The sequence below is a fragment of the Garra rufa genome, chromosome 23 (assembly GCF_049309525.1).
Source record: "Garra rufa chromosome 23, GarRuf1.0, whole genome shotgun sequence".
In the NCBI taxonomy this organism is placed as follows: Eukaryota; Metazoa; Chordata; class Actinopteri; order Cypriniformes; family Cyprinidae; genus Garra; species Garra rufa.
Genome location: NC_133383.1, coordinates 13,953,025 through 13,979,180, shown reverse-complemented (window position 1 = coordinate 13,979,180; position 26,156 = coordinate 13,953,025). Strand labels below are relative to the sequence as shown.

At 36.8% G+C, this 26,156-nt stretch overlaps 4 protein-coding genes across 4 annotated transcripts in view; all 4 read right to left on the bottom strand.

The window, feature by feature from the left end:
* dclk1a (doublecortin-like kinase 1a) overlaps nt 1–1,781 on the bottom strand; it is a 72,565-nt gene extending 70,784 nt beyond the window's left edge. Inside the window, exons 1-2 of the mRNA XM_073829234.1 lie at nt 1,578–1,781; nt 365–742 (exon numbers count right to left, since the gene is read on the bottom strand). Coding sequence (XP_073685335.1) covers nt 365–722 — 358 coding nt within the window. The 5' untranslated portion in view covers nt 723–742; nt 1,578–1,781. The remainder of the gene's footprint in view (nt 1–364; nt 743–1,577) is intronic.
* A 762-nt stretch (nt 1,782–2,543) lies between these two features.
* On the bottom strand, nt 2,544–8,756 carry ccdc169 (coiled-coil domain containing 169). The gene is made up of 8 exons (XM_073830261.1): nt 8,641–8,756; nt 8,441–8,523; nt 8,211–8,321; nt 7,694–7,734; nt 5,822–5,920; nt 4,693–4,746; nt 4,469–4,545; nt 2,544–3,939 (listed from the first exon to the last, which is right to left on the bottom strand). Exons 1-8 carry the CDS (start codon nt 8,712–8,714, stop codon nt 3,843–3,845), a joined length of 636 nt encoding a protein of 211 aa, XP_073686362.1. The 5' UTR covers nt 8,715–8,756; the 3' UTR covers nt 2,544–3,842.
* Nucleotides 8,757–10,675: 1,919 nt separating this feature from the next.
* On the bottom strand, nt 10,676–17,164 carry sparta (spartin a). Its single transcript, XM_073830005.1, has 7 exons — nt 16,353–17,164; nt 13,197–13,391; nt 12,931–13,063; nt 11,797–11,991; nt 11,543–11,701; nt 11,069–11,159; nt 10,676–10,889 (listed from the first exon to the last, which is right to left on the bottom strand). The coding sequence occupies exons 1-7, from the start codon at nt 17,064–17,066 to the stop codon at nt 10,844–10,846; spliced, it is 1,533 nt and encodes a 510-aa protein (XP_073686106.1). The 5' UTR covers nt 17,067–17,164; the 3' UTR covers nt 10,676–10,843.
* Nucleotides 17,165–19,785: 2,621 nt separating this feature from the next.
* On the bottom strand, nt 19,786–25,740 carry ccna1 (cyclin A1). Its single transcript, XM_073830000.1, has 8 exons — nt 25,210–25,740; nt 24,949–25,129; nt 24,432–24,550; nt 24,140–24,363; nt 23,863–24,067; nt 23,678–23,791; nt 20,186–20,319; nt 19,786–20,109 (listed from the first exon to the last, which is right to left on the bottom strand). Exons 1-8 carry the CDS (start codon nt 25,360–25,362, stop codon nt 20,058–20,060), a joined length of 1,182 nt encoding a protein of 393 aa, XP_073686101.1. The 5' UTR covers nt 25,363–25,740; the 3' UTR covers nt 19,786–20,057.
* Between the last annotated feature and the right edge of the window lie 416 nt (nt 25,741–26,156).

The following is a 26,156-nucleotide window of genomic DNA, read 5'->3' as shown; positions in this document are numbered from 1 at the left end:
ATCATGTCTCCGCCTACGTTCGACATAAACCCCGCCCACTTTAAGATTTCTGGGCTGCAGCGATATAGCTAGGGATTTTTCGCCGACAAATACATTTTAAAAAGGGGACCAGCTCGTTCATTTGAGCGACAATGGCTGTTTAGATGTACAAACAATGTCTGATATTTAGTATTAATTTTAATTAATATTATATATATTATTTAAAGATATTTAGCAGGTTAAATATCTAGGTCTGTCTGCGATCCAACTCATGTACGTTAACGTTAGCGTGAAATGTGTTTTGACTGGAAAGGACATCAGACAACTGTGAAGTGAAAAGAACAACAACCCGGTGTAGTATTTGGGCGGCAAAACAACTTCTTACCTTCCACCAGCTGATCTATATTGGTGATTTTCTTGGTACCATCGATTGTATAGATGATTCGGACCCCTTGGGGCAGGTTGACGTTGTCAGAGAGGGTTCGGGTCAGGTCGGCCAGCAAAGCGTCGAAGGTTCTTATCCGGTCCGATGAGATGGCGTACACTATGCCGTTGAAGTACTTGTCACCGTTGCGGTAAAAGCGCACTTTCTTCGCCTTCTTCTCCGAGCTCAGAGACTTCAGGGTGCGCGTCCGGTACAGGCTGCAGTGGGCGCTGTGAGTAGGGCTGAGCAGCCCGTTCGCCCTTACTGCGCTTCGGCTGTTGCGTTGCACCTTGTCCCTCTCGTCAAAGTGTTCCTCCATGTCGTCCAGTCAAATGAGGTCTGAAGCGTAAAAATGAGAAAGTGTGGGTTTTAATCATTGCATGCTCTTTCAACCCCGTGACATGGGTGTCAATTAATGTCTGGTCTGAAAATATCCTTTTAATGACAGCTTACATGTTTCTTAGGGCAAATTAAATCCGGTGTCTGTCATCCTGTTGTTGACAGTGCCATTTTGACATGGTAAACACTAACGTGATATTTGAAAACGTGAACAAAAGTTTGTTATTGTGTAGTGTACAATAATAAGTTGACAAATGTTTTATTTCTTGATTTCAGGATCAGTGACCAAAGATGTTAAAAATCTTTGGTCGAGTTCAAAACATGTACCAAGTTAGTCTTAGAATGCAATCATATTGCTTTAACATGTTTTGAAAATATTGATATCATTTTTACAACTATTTTATTTTAATATTTTAAAAATTATTTTAATTGTTTTAAGTACATGTTTTCAAAACATGTTTTTAATCGACCTGAACACAAGCCCTTTCATAAAATGTTTAAAAACATACAGACACACAAAAAAACACTGATACAAATAGTTGTATTTAAAATATAATAATAATAAAAGATTATGTCCAATTACTACATTTTTTCCAACAATGATAGTTTGACTACGTCACGCAAACATGACAATTACTTTAATTCTTAATATTAAAACATGTTCAAGTAATGTTTGAAGACATTTAAATTCCGACAAAATTAACATCACGCCGCTGACCATTTAACAATGGCATAACTTATAAGCCGAACTATACAAATGAATTAGAATAAGCAAAACAACATTCAAAGACAGGTTATTTTTACTTCCAGAAAAGAAATAGACCTTTCTACTTGCCTGAAGGTGTAGATTTAGGGAATATTCAAGATTTCGTCTTAGTGGTCACGATTCAGATGTTGAGTTGTGCTGACAGGAGTCGTGATGTGAGCCCGGCACCTCCTTTGTTGTCCCGCAGAGGAGGCTGGCTGGCTGGTCGGTCGGCAGCTGCTGCTCTCTCTCTCTCTCTCCTCCGTGTCTTGCAGTGATTTACATTGGCCGCTTTCTCATTGAGATTCAGCCCCGCACCGCAGACCTGCCACAGCCATCCCTCGCTCCCTCCCCACACACACTCACACCCCGCCCCGTTCCTCTCCGGTGAGGCTGCTCCACAAAGTATCTTTCTCGAAGCTCCTCACGACTCACGACTCTTTGTACACATGCTCAAACTCTCTTTGTTCATTCAAACAACACTAACGACATCAATTAGCGTCTTAAATATAATTATGTAGGCGTATTTTAAAATGACATAATTATGTAAAATACAGTCTTAACCTTGACTCTTCATAGTAAGCATGCAATGAAAATCCCAGATAGCAAGGTGACATTGATACAATGTTGAGTTTTTTTATTCAAACCAATGTCTTGGTTGAGGTTAAAATTTCAGTATTTAAAGTATGTTGATCAATATTGATAATTTAATGAAAGTGACAGCACACATGGGTGGATATTGAACTAATATTGATTTGTTGTGGATGACCACAACATCTAGTGGCTGTTACCCAATCAGTGGGGCGTTTTCAACAGCTTTACCTGATTTGTTCTACGTAGGTGTAAAAACACATGAGGTGACTAGGTGTAAATGTAGCCTATGGGTAACTTATTCTACTAACCCTAACCTAAACGTCTACTAATATTCACCAAATACTCAAATCAGAGTTACATTTGAGGTCAAAAGTTTACATACACCTTGCAGAATCTGCAAAATGTTAATACTTTTACCAAAATAAGAGGGATCATACAAAATGCATGTTATTTTTTATTTAGCACTGACCTGAATAAGATACGTAACATAAAACATACGTTTACATATAGTCCACAAGAGAAAATAATAGTTGAATTTATAAAAATGACCCTGTTCAAAAGTTTGCATACACTTGATTCTTAATACTGTGTTGTTATCTAAATGATCCACAGCTGTGTTTTATTTTTTTGTTTAATGATAGTTGTTCATGAGTCCCTTGTTTGTCCTAAACAGTTAAACTGCCTGCTGTTCTTCAGAAAAATCCTTCAGGTCCAACAGATTCTTTGGTTTCTTAGCATTTTTGTGTATTTGAACCTTTTCCAACAATGACTGTATGTTTTTGAGATCCATCTTTTCGCACTGAGGACAACTGAGGGACTCATACACAACTATTACATAAGTTTCAAATGCTCACTGATGCTCTAGAAGGATGGACAATCAAAGAAATTAAAAGCACCCTCCTAATGGTGACACTAATTATAATTATATAGTTGGTCATAAATTTGTTGATGTACCACTAAAGTTGAACACAGGCCCTTATGTTAACTTGGGTTCAAATGGCAACATGGTTTTATGTTGACGTTTCAGTAGTATTTTTCAAAAAAAGGTTAATTTCAATATTGGTTCAACAAAAGTGATATAGAATTAACATCATAATGTAATGCTGATTCAGTGGCATTGCCATTGTTTTTTTGAAATAAGCATTACCTGTGGGTGAATAAGTGATGATAAATCATCATCTTCATAATGTTAATTCAATGACATTACCATAGATTTTTGTTGTTGTTGAAATATCCCTATTGTTTCAGCATTAAAGTGATGTTGAACCAACATCACTTCATCATGATGATCAAATGACATCTTAAACCAGTGTCACTGAATAACATTGATTCAACATTAATTGCGGGTACAAAAGTGATATATTGAACCACGACCACTTTGTAATGAAATGTTGAATTGAATTGAGTTGAGTTGAGTTGAGTTGAACTGAATTACTTCAACGCAGTTAGTGTTGACGCATCAATATTCACTTAACATTGTTTCAGTGGTTGCTAATTATCTGGGATGATTTTATAACAGAATTAACCTCTGATATGACAACATATTTAATTAAAGAAATTACCATGAAATAAAATAAGCCAAGAAATTATTTAAAAAAAACTACTTATTATTAATATTATTAAAGTTTCCTCATATCAAACTAGATCTATGTACTAAATATAGCTTTGTTTTACTGTTCTTCAAAAATTAAAAAAGTAAAAAATGGACTTTTGGCAAAAAGAATCAAACAATAATTGGTGGACCCCCACTGATGGACTGCATTAACGTTTCAACCGAGGGAGTTGACTCCGTCCTGGGGCTTTTTTGACAGACCCCTTCATCATGTCTGAATGTTGCTGCATACTCCCCTGGCCTCTGCTTTAAATAAAACAAAACAAAAAATAATTTGGGACATCCAACATTTGAAAAATGTATTTAAAAGTAAGTTACTGCAACCAAAGACAGACCATCTATCTATCCTGTTATATAGGATAATTAAACCTGAGTAACTAAATATGTAAGGGATAGTTTACCTAGAAATGCTTATGTATTCAAACCTGTTTCTCTAGAGCACGGAAGGTTTGAAATAACATGAGGGTGAGTAAATAATGATAGAATAGATCATTTTGGGGTGAACTAGCCCTATAAGTTATTGCTCATTCATAGTCTAATCAGACTGAAAGGATTGGTATTGTTACTCAGGATTTTAGGTACTGTATACCAGTGAAATGAGTAAGTGTACATGATGAGACAATGTGGATTTACTTGTAATAATTAAATTGCTTAATCCTAAATGAGTTTTCCATGTTGCTTAAAAAATATTGAAAGAAAAAAAAAAGTCCTGGCATTGTTTTCTATGAACCAAAGTAGTGTCACTTGATGATGTGCAGTGCTTTTTCAGAGTTACGTTTTGTCTGGACCCAGCGCTGTCCTCCGGGCTTGAACCATCTGCTGCTTTCTGCTCATATCCAGTGTTGAAGACAGCTATAGGGACACATTTTCATTGTTCATACGTAACACTTTAGATAATATCTATAGTCAAGTGGCTCAACTGATGGAGCATGGCACTATTAACAACAAAATCATCTGTCAAGTGAATTGAAAGCACAAACTGGAAAATTTCTTCCTTACCTTTGCAATCTCTCCAAGATAGGCCCGCCTCTCTTCTAGGACTTTCTGGTATGTCTATTGAGAGTAGAATGCATAATAAAGACAATTATGTTTGTATTTATCAATTTTTAATGTTTGACCAAGTAAGTAATGCCTCATTCTTGCAATTAGGACTTTTACATCAGCAAAATAGTGAGATAATTGTTGTCATACCTCTAGGGAAATTCAGCAGCCCAGACATAAACTCATTCACTCCCTCATGTTAACGTCAATTATGTTACAATTAACCGGTTTAATCACAAATTTTTCCTAGACATGTAGATATCCAAATCATGTATCATCAGTAGCCCTTTAAAATAATAGTTTTTTTTTTTTTTTTTCGAAAAACTGTGCAAAAAAATGTGTTTTATTGTGTGGGATAATGTGTATACTGAATTAACATATTTCTGCGCTCATAAAAATGGTTATATATCTTACCCCAGCTATTTTAAACTCTTTAATCAAATTCTAGGGTTACTATTATGCATAAAACCCTTATACAACATTGATAAGAATACTGAGATAAAAGATAAAAAATTATAATCATTAACATATTTCCAAATTACTTTATTGTAACATTTATCATCAAATTGTTATATTAGTGCTACCAGTATTGCAACATCAATATTGTAACTTATTTGTAACATTTGAACTTTTGATTTAGTGCAATATTTTGTCATTGCAACATTTTAGTGCAATCTTCACTAACAACTGCAATTGGATTTATATGTAAACCTAAGTTCACTGTTATCCCACCGCTCACAATTGTGACCGTCAACATGTTTACTCATTCTATGACAACACTCAACAAAACTGAATATGTGTGGATTTATATATTAAAACTAGACACCTTAGAGATAATGTGTACCAAAAATCTTTGTCATATATTTATGTTAACATACTTTGATGCAACCTTCAAAACATAAGGACTTCAAAACAATTTGCACTAACCATGTAAATTTGCACAAATTTAATTGAGACCCTTTATTTTTTCCATATTTGCAGGAAGTGTGCTAAAACATCAGTCAGAAAAGTGTTTAGAGCTTTAAAAATGAAAAAAAAAAAAGTTGGTGGGATTAAACGGGTTAATAGCTGGAGATTTTGACTTTACCTTTCCTTCCTGCACAATTCTCATTTGGAAATCCATCAGTTGGGATTGAAGGCCACTCTTCTCAGCAGACAGCAATTTCAGCCTCTGTCTGAGAGCATCCTAAAAAAAAAAAAAAAATTTAAATCTGAACAAATGGACTTAAAGGAGTAGTTCACCCAAAGATGAAAATTTGCTCAAAGCTTACTCATACTCAGGCCATCCAAGATGTGGATGAGTTTGTTTCTTCATCAGAACAGATTTGGAGAAACTTGTTCCCCAATGAATGAATGGGTGCCGTCAGAATGAGAGTCCAAACAGCTGATAAAAACATCATAATAATCAACAAGTAATTGTTAGAATTAGAAGTTAGAAATGTCTTATTGATGAATTAGTTTTGTTTTGTTTTTACAAACATGCAGCCTTTTTCTTCACAGTATGATAATGGAACTAATTGTGATGTTTTTATCATCTGTTTGGACTTTCGTTCTGAGGGCACCCATCCACTGCAGTGGCTTTTCTTTGGTCAGCAAGCAATGTAATGCTGCATTTCTTCAAAACTGTTCTGGCGAAAGAAAAAAACTGATCTTGGATGGCCCGAGGGTGAGTGCATTGAATATATCATTTTTGTGTTAAAGTGAACTATTCCTTTAAGACAAGGTAAAGACTGTTCTTATATACTGCCTGATTGTATGATAGGGATACAATGAAGAATATTTGCTTGGGGTCATGAGCAACCCCAAACATTTTCGCTCTTTAAATATTCTAATTATCATCCCATCCCTGTGGCATGGCTCACCCAAGCCTTTCTCGCTTCTCTTCCCTCATTTACAGATTACTTCTCACTGATTAAATATTTTTTTTCAGGCTGTCTCAGCAGATTGATTTTAATCTCGCCTTTGGCAGAAGACCATATTCAGCCTTGCCAGGCTCTAATGAGAAACAATTGCACCATGCAACAATAGCCACTGAAAATGAAATGTGTATGCATGAACTGATGCATAAACTAAAGCGTCTCGTCCATGTTGGCCCGAAAGGGGGCGTAAGGGAGCAAAATGTATATTTTGTATATTTTTTAAAACCTTTTGCCATTGTGTCTGTGACATTTATTATTATATAATTAATAATAATTATTTTAAAATAATATATTTCAATTTATGTTTACACTGTGGGTCAAAGGTTTTTGAACAGTAAGATTTTTAATGTTTTAATTAAACATTTAATATTTAATGTTTAATGTCTCTTTTGCTCACCAACCCTGCATTTACTTGATCCAAAATACAGCAAAAGCAGTAACATTGTGAAATATTTTTTAACTATTTAAAATAACTTGTTATAGAAATTAATACTTTTATTTAGCAACGATGCTTTAGATGATAAATGATGATAAAGACATAATGTTACAAAAATGCTGTTCTTCTGAACTTTCTATTTATCAAAGTAACCAGAAAAAAAAAACTGTTTTTAACATAATAATAATAAATGTTTTTTGAGCAGCAAATCAGAATATTACAATGATTTCTGAAGAATCATGTGACTGGAGTTATGATGCTAAAAATTCAGCTTTAAAATCACAGAAATAAATTACATTGTAAAATATATTGAAATAGAAAGCAGTTATTTTAAATAGTAAAAATATTTCAAAATTGTACTGTTTTTGCTGTACTTTGGATCAAATAAATGCAGGCTTGATGAGCAGAAGAGACTTCTTTAAAAACATTAAAAATCTTACTGTTCAAAAACTTTTGACTGGTAGTATATATTTAGGGTATATAATTAGATTTTATATAATTTATTGATTTTATTACATTAAAATCATTTTATAAGTTTAAACAATTACAATTTTATTTAGAAGTTTTGGAAGTTGGTCACACTTTTTGCATCTGGAATACTTACCTCCGACATTTCATCATATGAGCGAACAGAAGCCAGTCGATCTGAAGAGTAAGACAAAAGTTACAAGGTGCAGTGTGTACACAATACATCAAAATAACAGCATGGATTTTTCTCTCACAGCTCTACAGTATAAATATGGTTTGCCCGTGCCTGTCTCATATTTCATTCTGTATCAGCATAAGACCCTTGATCATTATTTTGATCATAACTGATGTGAAGAACCACCATCAAATGACAGAAGTGGTGAAGAGGTTGATGAAGATGATGAAGAGCACTTATAAACAGAGCCAGCATAGGAAATAATGAATGAAATATGTGAAAGTTGAGTGTTGAGTGGATACGTTTATTCAGACTATATTGTCCTGTTATTTTTATACCAGGTGCCCCCCAGTGTTTCTTTGTATTATTGCAAACTGATTGCAACAACACACTATAAATTAAGTCTAAAAACACCATAAATTACAAAATATACTCTAAGATAAAATATTACACTATAGCAATATGTAATATTGTGTACCTGCGGGATCACCGCAGAGGGTTTCTAGTCTCTCTCGAGCGGAACTGATTTGTTCCTTTAGCTGCTCGTTCAGTTCCAGCTGTGTCTCATATCTGGTTCTCCACTCGCTCTCTGAACAGAGATTGAGAAACGGTTCAGCTCTTTTTGCTCATTAGATTAGTAGTCAAATGTAATTTTGATCAGTAGAATAAACTTTAGGTCTATATTTTTTTGCATGTTTGTTCACAGACCTTCTCCATCTACACTATGAAGTCTTTTCTCCAAATCAGCCAGTGTGCTCCTCAGGTCAGAGACAGAGTCCTGTAACATTTCCCTTCAAACGATTTACAAATTTACTAAATAACTTAAGTTTTATCAACATGCAACTGCAATGTCTGCTATTGGTGACAGCAGTCAAGTGATTGTGTTTTTAAAAGTGGTTTGGACTTACTTGACCTCTCTCTCTTGCTCGACTTCTGCTTGCAGTTGGGATAACTCATAATTTCTGAGATCATTTTCCCCCATCTTCGGTCGGAATAATAATCGGGTGTCACTTTCATCGGTGTAGTGTTGATTGTTTTGCTGTATCCATGGCAACGAACTGATTACGCAATCACGCCAAGTGCAACCATTGTGCGGTTACCTTTTCAAAAACCTTTACCTTGGTTTACAACAACACTAACGGTGATGATTTGTATAAGTAATGATGTATAGGAGAAGATATACAAGAAGAATCTATTTTTATTACAACTATGACTGTTGTATTTTCATTAAAAAAACATGGTGTTACTATGGTTTTATAGGTACAACCAGAGCCGTTTGTTTCTCTATGGTTCTGGGTAACGTTACAACTACGGCAGTTAAACTATGGTTACTAAGAAAGTTTTGTGGTAAATTTTAATAAGTCATTTCCTGTAGGATTAATGAGCCACAAAAATGGCCAAAACAGTAACAGAGAGTAGAGTGATATTAAAAATATACAATGAAAATGCAATATGATACAGGTGAAGTATAGTAAAAGAAAATCAAATAACCTGTTATTGTTTTATTCTATCCACCTTATTTTTCTCGTAAGAGTGGGCGCGGTCATTTGTACATTAAATGTGTCTGGCTTCCAGTGTCATCCATTCCATATCCAGCTATTTTTTAGCTGTACAAAACAGCTTGTTTTGCTGCTTGAAATTGCAAACTTATGTATCTTACTATATTAGTTTAATTTATTATCTTAATTATGAACACACTGGTTTGTTATTTTTGTTATTAAAGCACTTATTTTTCTCTTTATAGAGGGTTTGCAGTTATGTCACGGTTTGGTCAGTTACCCGGATGCTAATTTATGCTGTCTAAACCACACACACAAAAAAAAAAAACATGTGGAAGCTGCTAAATCATATAAAGAAGTACATAGTGAGCAGGAAAGGGCGCAATTGTTTGACAAACTAAAGTAAATAGGTGGTACAAGCAGTAATAATTAAAACATAAGCCTAACATTTCACCTACCTGACCGGAAATGATAAGAACAAACACGATTGTTGTCAAGATTATTGCCCTGGAAATCCCCCTGGTTTAGTTTGGGCAACCACAAATTACTTTTAGAAGTTTTTGCACTCTTCTCCTTGATTTGTTATAACTTTTGGCAGTCTATAGTACTCCAAATGTTTTTCCTGGTCCGACCAATTAGTACTGCCCAAAACATGACAATAATTGACCATTTTCAGCAGCAATAATCAGCTACATTTCCGAGCTCCGTTCGGTTCAGTGGCATTGTTTACATTCAGTAAACGTGAAAACCCCTTATTTCCCTACAGCGGCTAATGAACCGGAAGTGTCGCACATTCAAAGATAACAGCTTAATTCCACATTGAAAAATAAGGTGGATAAGGACAACCCTCAGAAAAATAAAGTAAAAAAAAAAATCTTTTATGTCTTTAAAAAAAATATATATATCTATATTTACGTAAGAGTAACAGGGGTAGAACATTCAGTACTTACAATACAGTACAGTACTTGCCTAAGTGCATCTTTCTGTAAACATTGCTTAGTATAATATCAATCTCCTTATTAATACAAGTAGATACTTTTTGTGCAACAAGAATTTACATGATAAAAAGGTCATTCATGTCAGCTAATATTTCATTTTTTTCTCATCCTGCCCGCTCTTAGGCGGCATTTCTTTCTTCTCAGTTCCTTCTCCTTTTGAGCCGTCTTTTACTATTGCTTTTGCCGTCTGCTTGCTTGTGGTCTTCAGTATACCCTTGAGGCCCAGGTTGTCCACATTAAATGCTGTGATACCTACATTGACAGCAGACTGGACTGCTGTATCTGCAGCTTGTCCTGCATTGTCTCCATACCTGATCACAAACATGGAGATATTCTGAGCTAAAACACCTGACAGAAGTTCATGTTATGTTGTTGACTATCTAAAGGATATTTGAAATAATGTGAGATGTTTTGAAACAAAAAGAACACAATAAACATACAAACTGTTGCCTTCACTTCAGTTTTAATTCACAAATTAAACTATTAATAAAAATAAGAACCTTCCCAGCAACCTCTGAATGCTCAGTAATACAAGATTAAGGCACTGTGGGTAAGTTTGAGTTTGACAGAGACATTAGTTAGAGAAAACGCAGTGTGTTTTTACCCGCCACCATTTATATGCTGCTAGGGGGGTCCAAGAGGCTTCCTAGACCCCTAAATCTGAAAAAGCAACAGGAAAGAGTGAATTAATCCATTTCCCAAAGCACTTAAGTTTGGATAGGTATATAGCAGAAAAAAACAGCAGTATCAGGTTCTTGGGTGGGAAAAGAATATAAGGAAAGCAGAAGCGAAACCATAAATCAGTGAATCCTGAAAAACAATAAATAAAAAACACCTACTTGTGCCTCACAGTAGTCACCGTCTCTGAAGTTACACTTTTGCCAATAGTCTTTGCTGCTGTTTCCAGACTTGACCAGAGAGTTGATAAACCTACCGAACACAATTTGCATCTAAACATGAACTAAGATCATCTTTTGTAAAGTTATAAAGGAGTATCCACCTTATTTTTTCCGTAAGAGTGGGTCATTTGTATATTATATAGGTCTGGCTTATGGTTTCATTCATGTCCAGCTATTTTTAGCTGTACAAAACAGCTTGTTTTGCTGCTTGATAATGCAAATAGGTGTGTCTTACCATATTATTTTACTGTATTATCTTAATTATGAACACACTGGTTTGTAGTGCAAACAGTTTTACTGTTTACTGCACGTTGTTATTCTTCACATTTTTTTCCTATAGCAGTTAATGAACTGGAAGTTTTGCCCATAGGCTTACTTATATGGCCTTTCAGGACATTTGAATGATTTGTTTACCTTGTATGCTGCTTCCTGCCACTAGCTTTGCTCCATTCAGGTTGGAGCAGCCATCTTTATTTTTCTTGAGGGATTCTGGGATGAGTTTGCTACCATGTTTTTTCACATGTGGAGCCATTTCTTTCCCGACTCTGTCAGCTACAGCCGCAACACCATCCACTGGTGAATAAAACAAAATGTATACATGTTGCAGAACAGGACTCAGAAAAGCTGTTAATATTTCAGTATATAATCTAATTACACCACTGTTTTACCTAGAAACTGGCTGACTTTCACAGCGCCCCCAGTGGCCTGCTTAGCTGCATTTAGACTTTTGGTGACCTTAGGGCTGACCTCTGCTGGGGTCTCCTCTGGAGTGATGTTTTCTCGTAGCTTAGTTGCTCCTTTCTGGATGGCTTTACCAGTAGCTTCCGCTCCTCGCACAAGCCCCCGACCCAACCAGGAGGTCCCTGCACAGCAATAGAGGAAATATCACATTTGTTTTCCCTTTAGAGTGTATTAGAGTGCCCTCTAGTGGCTAATTTGAGGTGTTCAGTGCACTCATAAAAATAAAGGTTCCAAATAGGGGTTTTCCACAATTATGTTATGGAACCACCATTCTGGGTTTCCCAAAGAACCATTTTTTTTCTTAGTGTGAAGAATATTTTAATAATCTAAAGAATCTTGTCCATGTCTGTCTTTCTTCAGTCGTAAGGAAATTAAGTTTTTTGAGGAAAACATTTCAGGATTTCTCTCCATATAATGGACTTCTATGGTGCCCCCGAGTTAGAACTTCCAAAATCCAGCTTCAAACGGCTTTAAATGATCACAGCTGAGGAAAGAAGGGACTTATCTAGCAAAACGATGGGTTATTTTCTAAAAAATAAATAAATAAATAAATTACAATTTATATACTTTTTAACCTCAAATGCTTGTCTTGTCTAGCTCGACAAGACGAGTGTTTGAAATTAAAAAGTATATAAATTGTAAATGTTTTTTTTGTAAATAACTGATCGTTTTACTAGATAAGACACTTCTTCCTCGGCTGGGATCATTTAGACCCCTTTGAAGCTGCATTTAAACTGCTTTTTGGAAGTTCAAATTCGGGGGCACTATAGAAGTCCATTATATGTAGAGAAATCCTGAAATGTTTTCCTCAAAAAACACTATTTCTTTACGACTGAAGAAAGAAAGACATGAACATCTTGGATGACAAGGGGGTGAGTACATTATCTGTAAATTTTTGTTCTAAAAGTGAACTACTCCTTTAAAGGTTCTTCATGGAACCATAGATGCCATAAATCTTTACTTTTAATTTCTCCTTCAATAGAAGAAACAAATACACTAGCTATCCAATACGATTCCTATCAAAATGTCAGATTACTTTACTCTAAAACTAAAGTTCAGACCTGCTAGAATGCTCTGTGACATTTTTTCGCTCCACACAGGTACCATTTCTTCCTCCCCTCCTGGTGTTACAGATGTTTCTGAAGGAGGAACCTTCCCACTCAGGTTTGTAGCGCCACCTTGTTCTTCATCTACCTTAAATGAAATTCCCTCAGTTATACGTAGCAATGAGTTATGCATAGATTCAGAGTTGAATAAAAAATATTATTTTGTCTTTTTTTTTTAATTCAACATGCATTTTTGCAAAATCAAAAGTGAGATTGACTACCTGGACCCTGAACTGTGCCAGCGCTGACAGCTGTTCCTGAAACAGAACCCTGTCTGCTGTAGGCAGCTCTGAGGACAGCACCACCCCAACATAAGACCCTGGCACTGCTGCGGTGGTATCGGGAAATGTGAACACACCTTTGTTGCTAAGAAAGACTGGTGAGTCTGGGTACAGCGGGTAGATCCAATCACAAACCTGCAAGCACAAAATTGTAATTCAAATTTAGAGATTTTTTCTGGACATGATCTTTACTTACCATAATGAAATAATTTGGTGTAGAAACATATCACTTGGAAACTGCTAGTAAATTTAACAAATAATTAAAAAAGGAAAGGCAAGTAACACATTGAATTAAACATGAAAATTGAAGTAAAAAAAAACTGAAATAATATTTTGTTGTAAAATGCGCTCCATTTATCTTTGTTTTATTTACAAATTTGATTTTTTTTTTTTTTTTTTTTTTTTTTGCAGTGCAGGACATTTAAAAAAGATGGTTGAGTGGTTTGCAAGAACAGAAAAAAAAAGAAAAATATATATAGGTTAAAAAATTACAGTAGAGTTAGCAATGATTTTGAACACATTTGCAAAAATGTTCATGTCAATAATCAGGGTTTTATTGCATTGACAGCCATAGGATTTAAAACTTCTTAAACTTTATTAGAACTTCATTCAACTTTATTAATATTGTATTAATAATTTAAAACATAGTTAAATGAAATAAGATATGCTGCAAATTTAATAATCATTTATATTTTCAAATAATTTATTACTTTCAGGCTATATTTCCATAATAAGCTAAAACTGTTAGCTTAAAAAAAAGACACAAGACAAACTTTCTCCGCAAGAGAAAATATTAGTTGAAATGATAAAAAAATGACCCTGTTCAAAAGTTTACATACACTTGATTTTTTAAAACTGTGTTGTTAACTGAATGATCCATAGCTGTGTTTTTTGTTTGTTTTGTTTGTTTAGTGATGGTTGCTAATAAGTACCTTGTTTATCCTGAACAGTTAAACTGTCTGCTGTTCTTCAGAAAAATCCTTCAGGTGCCACACATTCTTTGTTTTTTGTGTATTTGAACCCTTTCCAACAATGATTGTATGATTTTGAGATCCATCTTTTCACACTGAGGACAACTGAGGGACTCATATGCAACTATTACAGAGAGTTCAAACGGTCACTGATGCATCAGAAGAAAAAAACAATGCATTAAGAGCCGGGGTGTAAACTTTTGAACGGAATGAGGATGTGTACATTTTTCTTATTTTGCCTAAATATCTTTTTTTTTTTTTCATTTAGTACTGCCCTTCTGAAGCTACAGAAGATACTTACATGTTCCCAGAAGACAAAATAAGTCAAAAAAGTCAAAAAGTCAAAAGTTTTTACCCCCTCCCCGGCTCCTAATGCATTGTGTTTCCTTCTAAAGCATCAGTGAGTTTTTGAAGCTTCTGTAATAGTTGCATTTGAGTCCCTCAGTTGTCCTCAGTGTAAAAAGATGAATCTCAAAATCATATAGTCATTGTTGGAAAGGGTTCAAATACACAAAAATGCTGAAAAACCAAATAATGTGTGGGACTTGAATGATTTTCTGAAGAACAGCAAGCAGTTTAACTGTTCAGGACAAACAAGGGACTCATTAACAACTATCACTAAAACTACAATAACATTTAATTTAGTGTATTTGAATGTCATTGTGCATATGTTTGTGTGCTGTGTGATTATTCGGAAAACCACCCTTTGTTCTGGATGGCTAAAGTGGGACAAAAGACCACTGTGGGACACAAGCAGCAATTATGTTAGCGAGTGGACTCCACATGTCCTACATCAAGCCCCAGAGCAATGGGAGTGCTGGACAGCCCTCAAACTGGAAATCTGCCAATACTGCACAGAGCCGATGCTCAGCCATTCAATGAGATTTCTATTTGCTGAAACAGCATGCAGAGCCACTCTGTACAAAGAACCAGACTGTTTCTAGCACTGCACAACCTAAACAGACCTAAAGCCTTCCATGTAAGTACCACAGAGTCAGGTTGGACTGGCTTTTGTGGGTTTGACAGAAGAGCTGTGAAACCAGTTATCATCTGAAAGTGAAACTTTTTCTAATTCATGTTAGATTTGAGTGATTCAAACAACTGAAGACTTCAGTTATCACAAATACTACCCATCAAATGACCAATACTACGTAAATATCAAGCCCTTTTTTTAATAAAAGACAAGGTTTCTACTTCTCTCTTCTCTGCTATAGAATGCACAAGAATGTGCCTGTAATTGTATAACATGAGAAGCATGACGGTAATCTTAGGTATTTTGCTGTCAGTCATGAACTGATGTTCAACAACAACCAAACCCCACATAGACGTAGATGTCTTTTTATAAACAAAGAAAAACACCCAGTTTCACTTGATCATCACAAGACCGCTCTTGTGTGCAGAGTAAACCTATACAATTCTTGTCAAGGTGATAAATAGTTTATGGCACAAATAAGGGTGTATATAATGTGTTGCTATTATGACTAAAGTTTCAAACAAAGATTAGAATTTCATAATATTATGAACTGTATTCATAATATTCATACACACAAAATCATCTTAAGATGATTCTAAATGTCAAAATCAAAATACACGTTTGTGTTTCCATAATATATGTGTGTAATGTGTACAGTATTAAAATATAAATTAGTGCTGGGCAACTAAGCAACTAAGATTAATCGTTTCCAAAATAAAAGCTGATGTGTACATAATATATGTGTGTGTACTGTGCATTTTTATTATGTATATATTTAAAAAATATATATTGTTTATATATTAAATATATTTATGAATATAAATATTTTCAAAATATATATTGTATGTGTGTGTCTTTATATATACACAATACATATGCACAGTACACACACATAAGCCTATTATATAAACAAAAACTTTATTTTGGATGTGATTAATCCTAATTAATCATTGCCCAGCACTAATATAGGCCTGCACATGTAAATATTTCTTGGTTATACACATGTTTGTGTGTGTATTTATATATATTTACACAGTAAACACACACATTTATTTTGTAAACACAAACTTTTATTTTGCATGCGATTAATCGCGATTAGTTGGTTGCAGCACTGATTAATAAATGTAGAAATATTATCCAAACAATATTTACCTGTAGGTAGGCTGGGGCATAGCCGGCACTAGTGTTCTGGCTGTTGTATATGATTATTCGCAGGTATCCTGGATAAGAAGGGGTGCTGACATGACCCTCCGCAGAAACGAAGAACATCTGCACCCCACTGGGCAAGAACAAAATGTCCATGCCAACCTCTCTGAGATCGACTGGGGCAAAGGCCTGGCGCTGGGGTGTCTGGGTTGGAGCAGCTTGAAATGGCCCGTTGCCTCCATGAGAGAGTGACAGATGCCCTTCTGTTGGTTGTGGAGTGTAGGCTGGTGGAAGTTCAACGGGTACAGTGATGCCCGCCGCAGAAGAGGCAGGATGAGCAGATGCCCCTCCTGAAGCTGAGACAGGTGTTCTTCTAACTACTGGCTGGGGGTCCTGGAGGACAGGAATGGTCGGGTAAAGGCGCTGACCCGAGTTCCCTGTGGACTCCAGCACCTCTAGACGATCCGTGATGGTGCTCAAAGTCTCGTTCATCCTCTGCTGCGTCTGTCGCGCGAAGTCCCAGCGGCGTCCGACAAAGCGCTCACCAAAGGTGTTCACCTCTAGCCCTCTGAGAAGATGCCGCCTGCCCAGTCTGTACAGAAGCAGAGCCTGGTCCTTATTCCCAATCTCGTCATACTGAAGCCCTTTGTTCAGACACTGCAAGGCTTTCTCGTAGTTCTCACGAATGGTGCGGATTTCAGCCGGTTCTGGTGACTCCATTCCCGTGCCAGGGAACGCAAACGAGCTTCTACAACGTAAAGGTAGCTATTAAAAAGTTAGAAAAAGCTTGGCAGCTTTGACAGCGTGCGCTTAAATTAGTAATGATGAGTTTATTTTTCCCATGAAGTCACTCGACGAAATTATGTAGCCTACCAAGCAGGTTCGACCAGATTACGGAAAACCCATAAAACAAAGTTCATAGCGCTTCTGGTGAGTGACGCTCGGCTGATGTATAAAAAATGTACGTAAATTGCGTTTCATAATATTAAGAACAATCGAAAGCGCGCGAAATACATTAACTCTTAGAGGGCTATTTTTTTTTAAATAAAAGTCTGTTCGTCTCGGTGCATACCTAAAACGATTTTAGCGTCTAAATAGGGAGTTAATAAAATATCCCGACAAATTTATAAGACAATGGTTGTCAAGCTATAGCCTACTGCAGTGACTTTTACTAAGAGTGGGTGATGGTTGTTATGAGGACTAACTTACTGTGTGTGTAGTATATTTGCTGCTAAACATGGTTTAAATGTTACTAAGTAATGTTCACATTTATATATACATACACATATATACACACACATATATATATATATATATACACACATATATACACACACACACACAGGTTTACATGTTTTATGGGGACATTCCATAGGCGTAATGGTTTTTATACTGTACAAACCGTACTTTCTATCGCCCTACACCTACCCTACACCTAAACCTAGCCCTCACAGGAGATTGTGCACACATTTACTTCCTCAAAAAAACTCATTGTGTATGATTTATAAGCCTGTTTCCTCATGGGGACCTCAGAAATGTCCCCACAAGGTCAAAATCTACTGATATTCCTATCCTTGTGGGGACATTTGGTCCCCACAACGTGATGAATACCAGTACACACACACACACACACACACACACACACACACACACACACACACACACACACACACACACACACACACACACACACACACATATATATTTAAATAAAAGCTGGTTGACACAATATAAACAAGTTATCTTTAGTAAAATGAAACGCGAGTCAGAGTAAACGCTAGAGGTCGTCGTGCACCATAAAGCCATATTTGTTGCTTTCAAGTGTACTAGGCTAGCAACTTCGTTTACTGAAATCCAGTTTTGAATATATTCATTTAAACCAACCAGTCGACAAGGATGAACCGTTGGTTATACAGTTGGTTATGTCAGTCGGGCCTCGGCCTGTATTTAACCTGAGAGACACACACACTGTGCATTAGGCTACAGACAGATACAGGGCTATTCCAAAGACCTGCTAAAACGAAATACGTGACCAAGATCCACAAAACCAGTCTTTTTTTTTTTTTTCAAAATTGAGGTTTATACATTGTCTGGAAGCTAATTAAATAAGATGTTTGTTAGATTAGGACAATATTTGGCTGAAATCCTAGCTGGAAAAAATATCTGGAATCTGAGGGTGCAAAAAAAAAAATCAAAATATTGAGCAAATAACCTTTGTTCAAATTAAGTTTAGCAATGCATATTACTAATCATAAATTAAGGTTTGATATATGGTAGAAAATTTACTAAATATCATGGGAAAATGATCTTTACTTAATATCCTAATGATTTTTGGCATAAAAGAAATGATTTATTACCAAACAATGCTTTATTGGCTATTGCTACAAATATACCCATTTTACTTATGACTGGTTTTGTGGTCCAGGGTCATATATACCAACTTCACATTCCCACAGGTATCTGTGGACGTTCTCAGAAGAACCGACCTCCTCTTCTGGCAATGACTGCATTGAAGAATCCATGCAAGACCTTAAATATTTATAAAACATAAATTTAGGCCACATATTTATAAAAAAAAAAAAAAAAAAACACACATTACAAGTGAGAAGCCCCTTTTAGGTTGTGAGGTTAACAGTCATGCAGCCTTAAAAGGTTGTGACTGGATTTGGAAAAAAAGAAAAAAAAAAAAAAAGAAAAAAGAAATTGACTGTCACCGGGAGGGTCAGAGACGTTCGGATCCATTTGCAGCATTTATTCAAACAAACACAAAGGGTCAAGCAGAAATCGTGGTCAAAAACAGGCAGAAAGGTCGGGGCTGGCAGCGAGAATCAAAACACGGGGAGTAGTCCAGGAATCAAACACAGAAAAAACAAACACGGAAAGAAACGCTCGGAAATACAGACCAATAAGACTTCGCAAGGTGGCTGTGTGTGTGAGAAGCTTTGAGCGGTAATCAGTAAAGTGAGAGCAGGTGAATGCAGTGATTAGTGCAGTGGCTTGTGGGGCATGAAGTCCATGAAGTGTGGTGCAAGAGTTCATGATGACAGGATAGACCAGATACGTGACATTGACATTATGGGTAATTCTACAGAATTGGTAACTTCTTGGGGGGGAGTTTGACTTTGATAACTTTAAAGGAACCAAAAACAAATAAATTTCCATAAATTGAAATTTAGGGATTGGGACAGCCACCTTCCAATTAAAAAGGACCCAGTAAGTGACTATTGAGACGCAGATATTTGATATCATTGCGTGTTTAAATAGAAAAAAAATAAAAATAAAATGACCTCATTAAACAGATAAGACCTTAATTTGTTTTTTGGTTGCGGGACAGATTTTACAACAGGCAGTAATGCAACTTGTTTCATTTATTGAAATTCAGTTTGGAGTACATGATATTGCATACAGTATACAAGTAAAATACATGGTATACCAGAAAGAGACCCTAAGTAAAAGTAGACAAAGTGGTACAAAACCATTCGTTCATTTCATATACAGATACAGGAGAATACAGCCTTCTGACCAACAGAATGAGAAACAAGTCAACATTTTATTGATTACGTTATAGTCTTAAGTAACCTATGATAAAAATCACATTTTTAAAAAGATTAAAAGGCACATTTAAAAATTCAATTCATTCAATATTTACAATAGACTTAAGCGCTGCAGTTCATTTCTTGGCCTCACGGAACCCATGCGGTCACAAAAACATCAAGGGAGAGGCAGACACTCCACAGGTTCAAGTAGGGACACGCCACAATATCTGAAAGACCAGATTAGTCATTAGGATTTTACAAGAGGGAAACACTGAAACTACCACCTTACAAACACATGCTTACTTTGGGCTCTTGTATTTCTCCTGGATTGCCTGTTGGGGGCGACCTGCAGCTCCTAGATGGAGCTTGTGAAGCTGGTTCAGACATGGGCTGATCACTGCCAGCGAGTAACCCGTGAAGGCATACAGGTTTTCAGGCTGCCAGAGAAGGAATATTGAGTTATTTATGTGCCAAAAGTTAACAAATACAGCATTTTGCAAACAAACACAATCTGCTTTGCAAAGAAAAAAAAAAACACAACTTTCAAAAAGTACTATGCACAAACACAAGTCAATTTGAGAGAAAATGCAGAGGTATAACAAATATGCATTGTGTTGCAAATATATTTGTGAGGAAAACTTGGCTCTCACACATGTGCAGTAGTGATGCGAGGGTCGGGGTTGTTTACAACCCGCGGGTCCCGCTTTTATGAAATTTGGCCCGCCCCAACCCGCACTACTGTATCCATTTTTACAACCCGCCCCGCGACCATTAGATAGGCATACTATTGTAATTACAATGAAAACAGCTTTTATTTCAGGCCGAAAGTGCTTGGAAACGTCGCCCTGTAAACAACATACGATTGTGAATATGAACCATATATCATGTCATATTAATAACAAGGTTATCAGTGGTGTAACGTTAATGGTGCCAGAAGAAAAGTCGGTATAGCCTATGCTTCATGTATGAATTTCGTTTTGAACTTTATATTTGAACGCATTCGTTTACTGGATCCTTGGACTGAAAAGTTTACAGGGTTTCGGGCGCAGGCGCATCAGGCTTAATCATCAAATACAGTTCAAAGCAAGCCGGCGCCACGGTCCTGACTGCATCATTACTGTCTTTATTGGGTGTTTAGTGAATATGTACATTTATTCACATATGACTGGATGTGGTTGACTGTCCTGATTTTGGCTAATGCAGCACACTACTGAATGCGCATCAGAGAATGATTTAAAAATAGGTATACGCATAGCCGCCTGATAAAGTGGGTATACGCCGTATACCCTCCACTACACCACTGTAGATAAACATTTACAAAGCGTTTGCATTCGTCTAGGCTAAACCTTTTTTTTTTTTTAAATAAGTGTATAGGCTTACAGCCTACGCTAAGTAACCACTAAACTTTTGTTTTATTTAACAGGCGCAAATGTTCATTTAGTGTTTTTACGTTCGCTGTGCAAAAAAAGAATGGCATCCACTGTACCGGGGTTTAATCTATTTCGCCTCGACTCCAGAACCAGCCCAGCAGAGCTGAATGTGCGCTCGCTTGAAGCGCTCATGGCTGGCAGCGGGAGCTGCTTAGCGCTTGCGTGTTGATAACCTTATTAAAAGAACTTAAAATAGATATTCCCAAATATTAAATATAGGCTATAGGGAATTGCACACAACATAAATAGCTTTTTTTTTTTTAAATGACCCGCCCCAACAATAAAGTGACAATTTCTTTACCCACCCCAATCCGACCCGCGGGTTACGAGACGACCCGCGCATCACTAGTGTGCAGACAGATTCTCACAAATGCATCCATATTTTCCAAGCGTGCCGTAGGTGTCCTGAAAAGTGAAGCCAAAAGTTTGATCGCCCCCCGGTGGCTGGCTGCAGTATAGGTCATAAACCCCGCCCTCTCCATGTAATCTAATGGGACATGAGCCAAACTAAATAATCAAATTACACGGCAAATAATTTTTTTCCAAAGGTGATTTCCATCGTGTGAGGTAGTTCTTATAATGCTGATTCATGCTCAGGTGTTCGTTTTTCTAATAAGTTTGCATTTAAGTAGTTATTTGATGCTATAAAAACGGGGTGTGTTGTCATGATTGTGATCGTGCGATTGGGTCTGCGGGAGTTTGGGCGGGACTTTGACACCGCGGCTCCGCCTCACGACACTACTGCGCATGCTCTGGCTCCAAACAAACCTCTACCGCGCATGCTCTGGCTCCAAATGACGTAACTTCCCCCAAGATGGTAGCGGCCATATTGAGCTGTTTTGGCTTCACTTTTCTATAGTGGAAAGAAGCGGAAACGCGTTGTCCATCTTTTTTTACAGTCTATGATATTTTCTCACAAATGCAATGGAGCAACTTCTTCCTCTTGCAAAACAGCAGATGGCGCTATCGGTCAATTTACTCCATTCTCCCAAGACCTGGAACAACGTGTTTATATGGTTTACCCGGTGTTGGCTAGAAGGTATAAATCTCCGACCAGAAAACTAACAATGAAATTAAATTTACCTATTAGATTGTTTTTTTTTTTAATGTCTACACCTACCCCAACCCTAAACCTTACTATAATACAAAATCTGTATTGTTGTACTGTCCGATAACGTTAGATTGATGTGCGCATGCCCAGTAGCGAATCATGTCTTCCTTCTAGCAAAAAACGGTTTACCCTTATGTCCCAGAGGAATACGAGAGGGGAACAGGTGAGTTTGTCCCTTACTATATTTATAATTAAACACTTGATGTTTTCACAATGCTGACTCTACCACGATGTCAGTGAAATTCTAAATCTCCTTTAAAAATGGTTAACGCTACTGATCAGGTAATGGCTTGGCTAAACATTTAAGCTAGGCCTTTAACATTTATCAGTTCTCCGTACCTACGCTGGATATATATTTAAAATAAAAAAAAAATAAAAAAAATAAAAAAAGTCCATACACACACGATTTTGTTGCTGCACAGAACATTTAGCAGGTAACATTTTGCAATAATAGTACATGAATTATCATACATTAATATGTGAACTAGTAATTTCTTGACTATGAACTAATGATTAGTTAAGACATTAATCAAGAACTAACAACTACGACATGAGTCAATTGAATTACTGCATGAATGCAGTACTGCAGCATCACCTTAATTACATGTTAATTCCTGCATGTTAGTCAATAAGTAATATTGAGTAGACAATTATGTGCCCCCCCCAAAAGTCAAGTCATGACACAATAACAAGTCATGATTTAATGTAACTTTATAATTAATATCGAGTTATGTAACATGTAACAAAAGTAATCATCTTGGATATACTGGTGCAAAATAAGGCACATCATTACTAACTAATTGACTTGTTAATGTATCATTATGTAATGACTTTACTTGGGGGGGGGGGGCAGAATAGAGTAAATTGAACTATAGCGCCATCTGCTGTTTTGCAAGAGGAAGAAGTTGCTCCATTGCATTTGTGAGAAAATATGGATGCATTGAGAAAATCTGTCTGCACACCTGCGAGAAAGCCAAGTTTCTCACAAAAAAAAAAAAAAGAAAAAAGAAAAACAGCAACACAAAGCATATGTTATACCTCTGCATTTTCTCTCAAATTGACTTGTGTTTGTGCATAGTACTTTTGTTTGAAAGTCAATTTCTTCTTTGCGAAGCAGATTGTGTTTGCAAAACGCTGTATTTGTTTAATTTTGGCACATAAATAACTCCATAATATTTGTATAAATTCTACACACTGAGAGAACTTGATTGCTTCATCCAAACAAAAAAAAGATTCAGTTAAGATTAAACTTACCCACAAAACCCCATTTAGAGTGTAATTGGCCAGACAATATGCAGCTGCAGCAATCTTGGAAGGTAGATATTGCACAAAGGGATCCACCTCAAGCAGGCTCAACTCTGAAAGATACTGTTGGGGCAGAGAGAAAAGAATCAATATTCAATTGACAGGAGAAGTTTCACAAGACGAAACCCACTTACCAAAGCAAAGTTCACGGTTTTCGCACAGATCTGCTCCTCCAAAGTGTACTGCATCAAAAACTGGTGAGCAGTGGGTGCAGTCATGTCAAAAGCCAGCACTCGGAGCAGGTGCTGCTCCATGCGAAGCAGCTGTTTCTTGGTGTAGGTGTCATCGGTGATGTACACAAACTCGTCCACTTCCGGAGGATACACCTCCTCGTATTTCCTAATCAGAAACACACCAGGCAGTCACATCAGTAAGTAACAAAATTGAAAGATAATGCCCATCGCCACTTACGCAGCCAGGAGTATGGCAGCTGTTCCCACAAGCTGCAATTTTCCTCTCAGGACAGACATGCACGAAAGGAAGCGGTCCAGGTAATTGACAGCCAAGAAGAGAGTCTCCGAGCACAGCTTGTATTCCTCGCCAACCTCAACCAGCCAGTCGACAAGGATGATCCTCATACAGTTGGTTATGTCAGGCTGCTTTCTCATGTAGCCGGGCTTTGGCCTGTATTTAACCTGAGAGACGCAGTGTTATAAACATAGGGAGTCAGCCAAAAGAACTTTTAAAAACCAAATATACAGACTTCACATTCACGCAGGTATCTGTGGATGTCCTCAGAGTATTCTGGCACACAAAGAACGTCCTCAGAAGAAGTGGCCTCCTCATCCGGCAATGACTGCATGGAAGAATCCATGCAAGATCCTAGATGTTCATAACATGTAGTTTTAAGCCACATCCATAACACTGCATTGCAAGTGATGACATGAAAAAAGGTGAACAAAGCCATAACACAATTAGTTATGTCACCAGGACTACCATTCAACTCACAAGAACCACAAGTTGTTAAAATAAAGGGCCGCTACACTTGGGAGGGGGAAGAAAAAAAAAAAAAAAAAAAAACCCAACACGCACGCGCACACACACACACACCCCAACCCAACACCTACTTTGACGCACACATGTTGGCCATTACTACAAATATACCAGTGCCATTTATGACTGGTTGTGTGGCCAAGGGTCACATATACAGTTGTAGCTTAATCCAAAGAGTTAATTTAATATTTACACACCCCCTCTACAGATTTGACCTGTCAGCATACCTGATCCAATATTTTGTACAGCATCATCTAGTAGCAGAAGCTCTGAAGGCAGCAAAAATGAGGGCGATTTAGTTGACTGGACAATGACTGGCTCAACCACGTGATCACCAATTGCAGCACTCATTGTGCTGACGTCACGAGTCGATGAGTCACGAAAAGCTGGCTCATATTTGGATGAAACCTAATCAAACGAGACACAATGTCACTTTTTTCCCCACCTCTTACGTTCTTCAAGTAGCATTGAAAACACTTGACGCCAACCTGACCAAATACTCGAATTTGCTGATCATTCTCGGTCAAGACACCGAGCACAACCCTTTGGCCCGGTTTGTGAGTACGCAGACCATCCGCTCTTCCCAAACCCATGATGTTTTCCTGACGACTGGAAAGAGGAGCGGAGCCACGGGAAGCCATTTTATCTGCTGAAAATTAATCACTTCACGGTCAACTTAAAACATGAACAACTCCTTGAATCAAAGACAATAAAAGCCGTGCAAAACAAACCTTTCTGTGCGTAAACTTCTTAAGGAACTGGTAAACTCCCACTGAGTGGATCAAAGTGCTTTGACAGTGATTGTTTCGCCAACCCTTTTATACGAGCACGTCGAAATTCATAACCAATCGACATGAGGCTAGTTTGACTTAATTGAGATCTGCTAGGCTTGTCAGCTGTTGCAAATAAATGCTAATAAACTTGCGTCTCCTTATGGTTAAGTCACGTGGTGACAAAACCATGGAAACAGTACGAGTAGCCTACTCCGTTTCCTTACTGTTCAGAGGCAGCATTAAAATTAATTGACAAACATGTCATGAACGTCATATTTTTTCCGACGCAAACACTTACATAATTTATAAACGGGTGTTTTATAAACTACTATAAACTTGCATTTCTGATTTTTTTTCTCAGAATTGCTTGATATAACATTGCAGTTGCGAGTTTATATCCCGCTAATATGAGAAATAAAGTAAGAATTGCAAGATATATATATCTATATATATATCTTGCAATTCTTATATATATATATATATAAGATTTGTACTTTTTTCCCCTCAGAATTGCTTGTTTGTGTCTCGCAATTCTGACTTTTTTTTTTCTTAAAATTGTGAGACTACTCGAAAATACTGATGTTTTCTCATCGAGTTTATATCTTACTATTCTGAGTTAATAACTCAATAAATGTTTGTCCTAAAGTCAGTTTGTATCTTGC

What these genes read in the sequence shown, in the direction of transcription:
- ccdc169 (XM_073830261.1), bottom strand. Translation starts at nt 8,714, where the DNA reads ATGGGGGAAAATGATCTCAGAAATTATGAGTTATCCCAACTGCAAGCA. An exon ending in GAGCAAGAGAGAGAGGTCAA is followed by an intron (nt 8,524 to 8,640) that starts GTAAGTCCAAAC and finishes AATCGTTTGAAG; the next exon opens with GGAAATGTTACAGGACTCTG. An exon ending in CATATGATGAAATGTCGGAG is followed by an intron (nt 5,921 to 7,693) that starts GTAAGTATTCCA and finishes TTTTTTTTTTAG; the next exon opens with GATGCTCTCAGACAGAGGCT.
- sparta (XM_073830005.1), bottom strand. Translation starts at nt 17,066, where the DNA reads ATGGAGTCACCAGAACCGGCTGAAATCCGCACCATTCGTGAGAACTAC. An exon ending in TGGCACAGTTCAGGGTCCAG is followed by an intron (nt 13,064 to 13,196) that starts GTAGTCAATCTC and finishes ATTTCATTTAAG; the next exon opens with GTAGATGAAGAACAAGGTGG. An exon ending in GGCAGGAAGCAGCATACAAG is followed by an intron (nt 11,160 to 11,542) that starts GTAAACAAATCA and finishes TGTGTTCGGTAG; the next exon opens with GTTTATCAACTCTCTGGTCA.
- ccna1 (XM_073830000.1), bottom strand. Translation starts at nt 25,362, where the DNA reads ATGGCTTCCCGTGGCTCCGCTCCTCTTTCCAGTCGTCAGGAAAACATC. An exon ending in GATACCTGCGTGAATGTGAA is followed by an intron (nt 24,364 to 24,431) that starts GTCTGTATATTT and finishes TGCGTCTCTCAG; the next exon opens with GTTAAATACAGGCCAAAGCC. An exon ending in CTCTAAATGGGGTTTTGTGG is followed by an intron (nt 20,320 to 23,677) that starts GTAAGTTTAATC and finishes CTTCTCTGGCAG; the next exon opens with CCTGAAAACCTGTATGCCTT.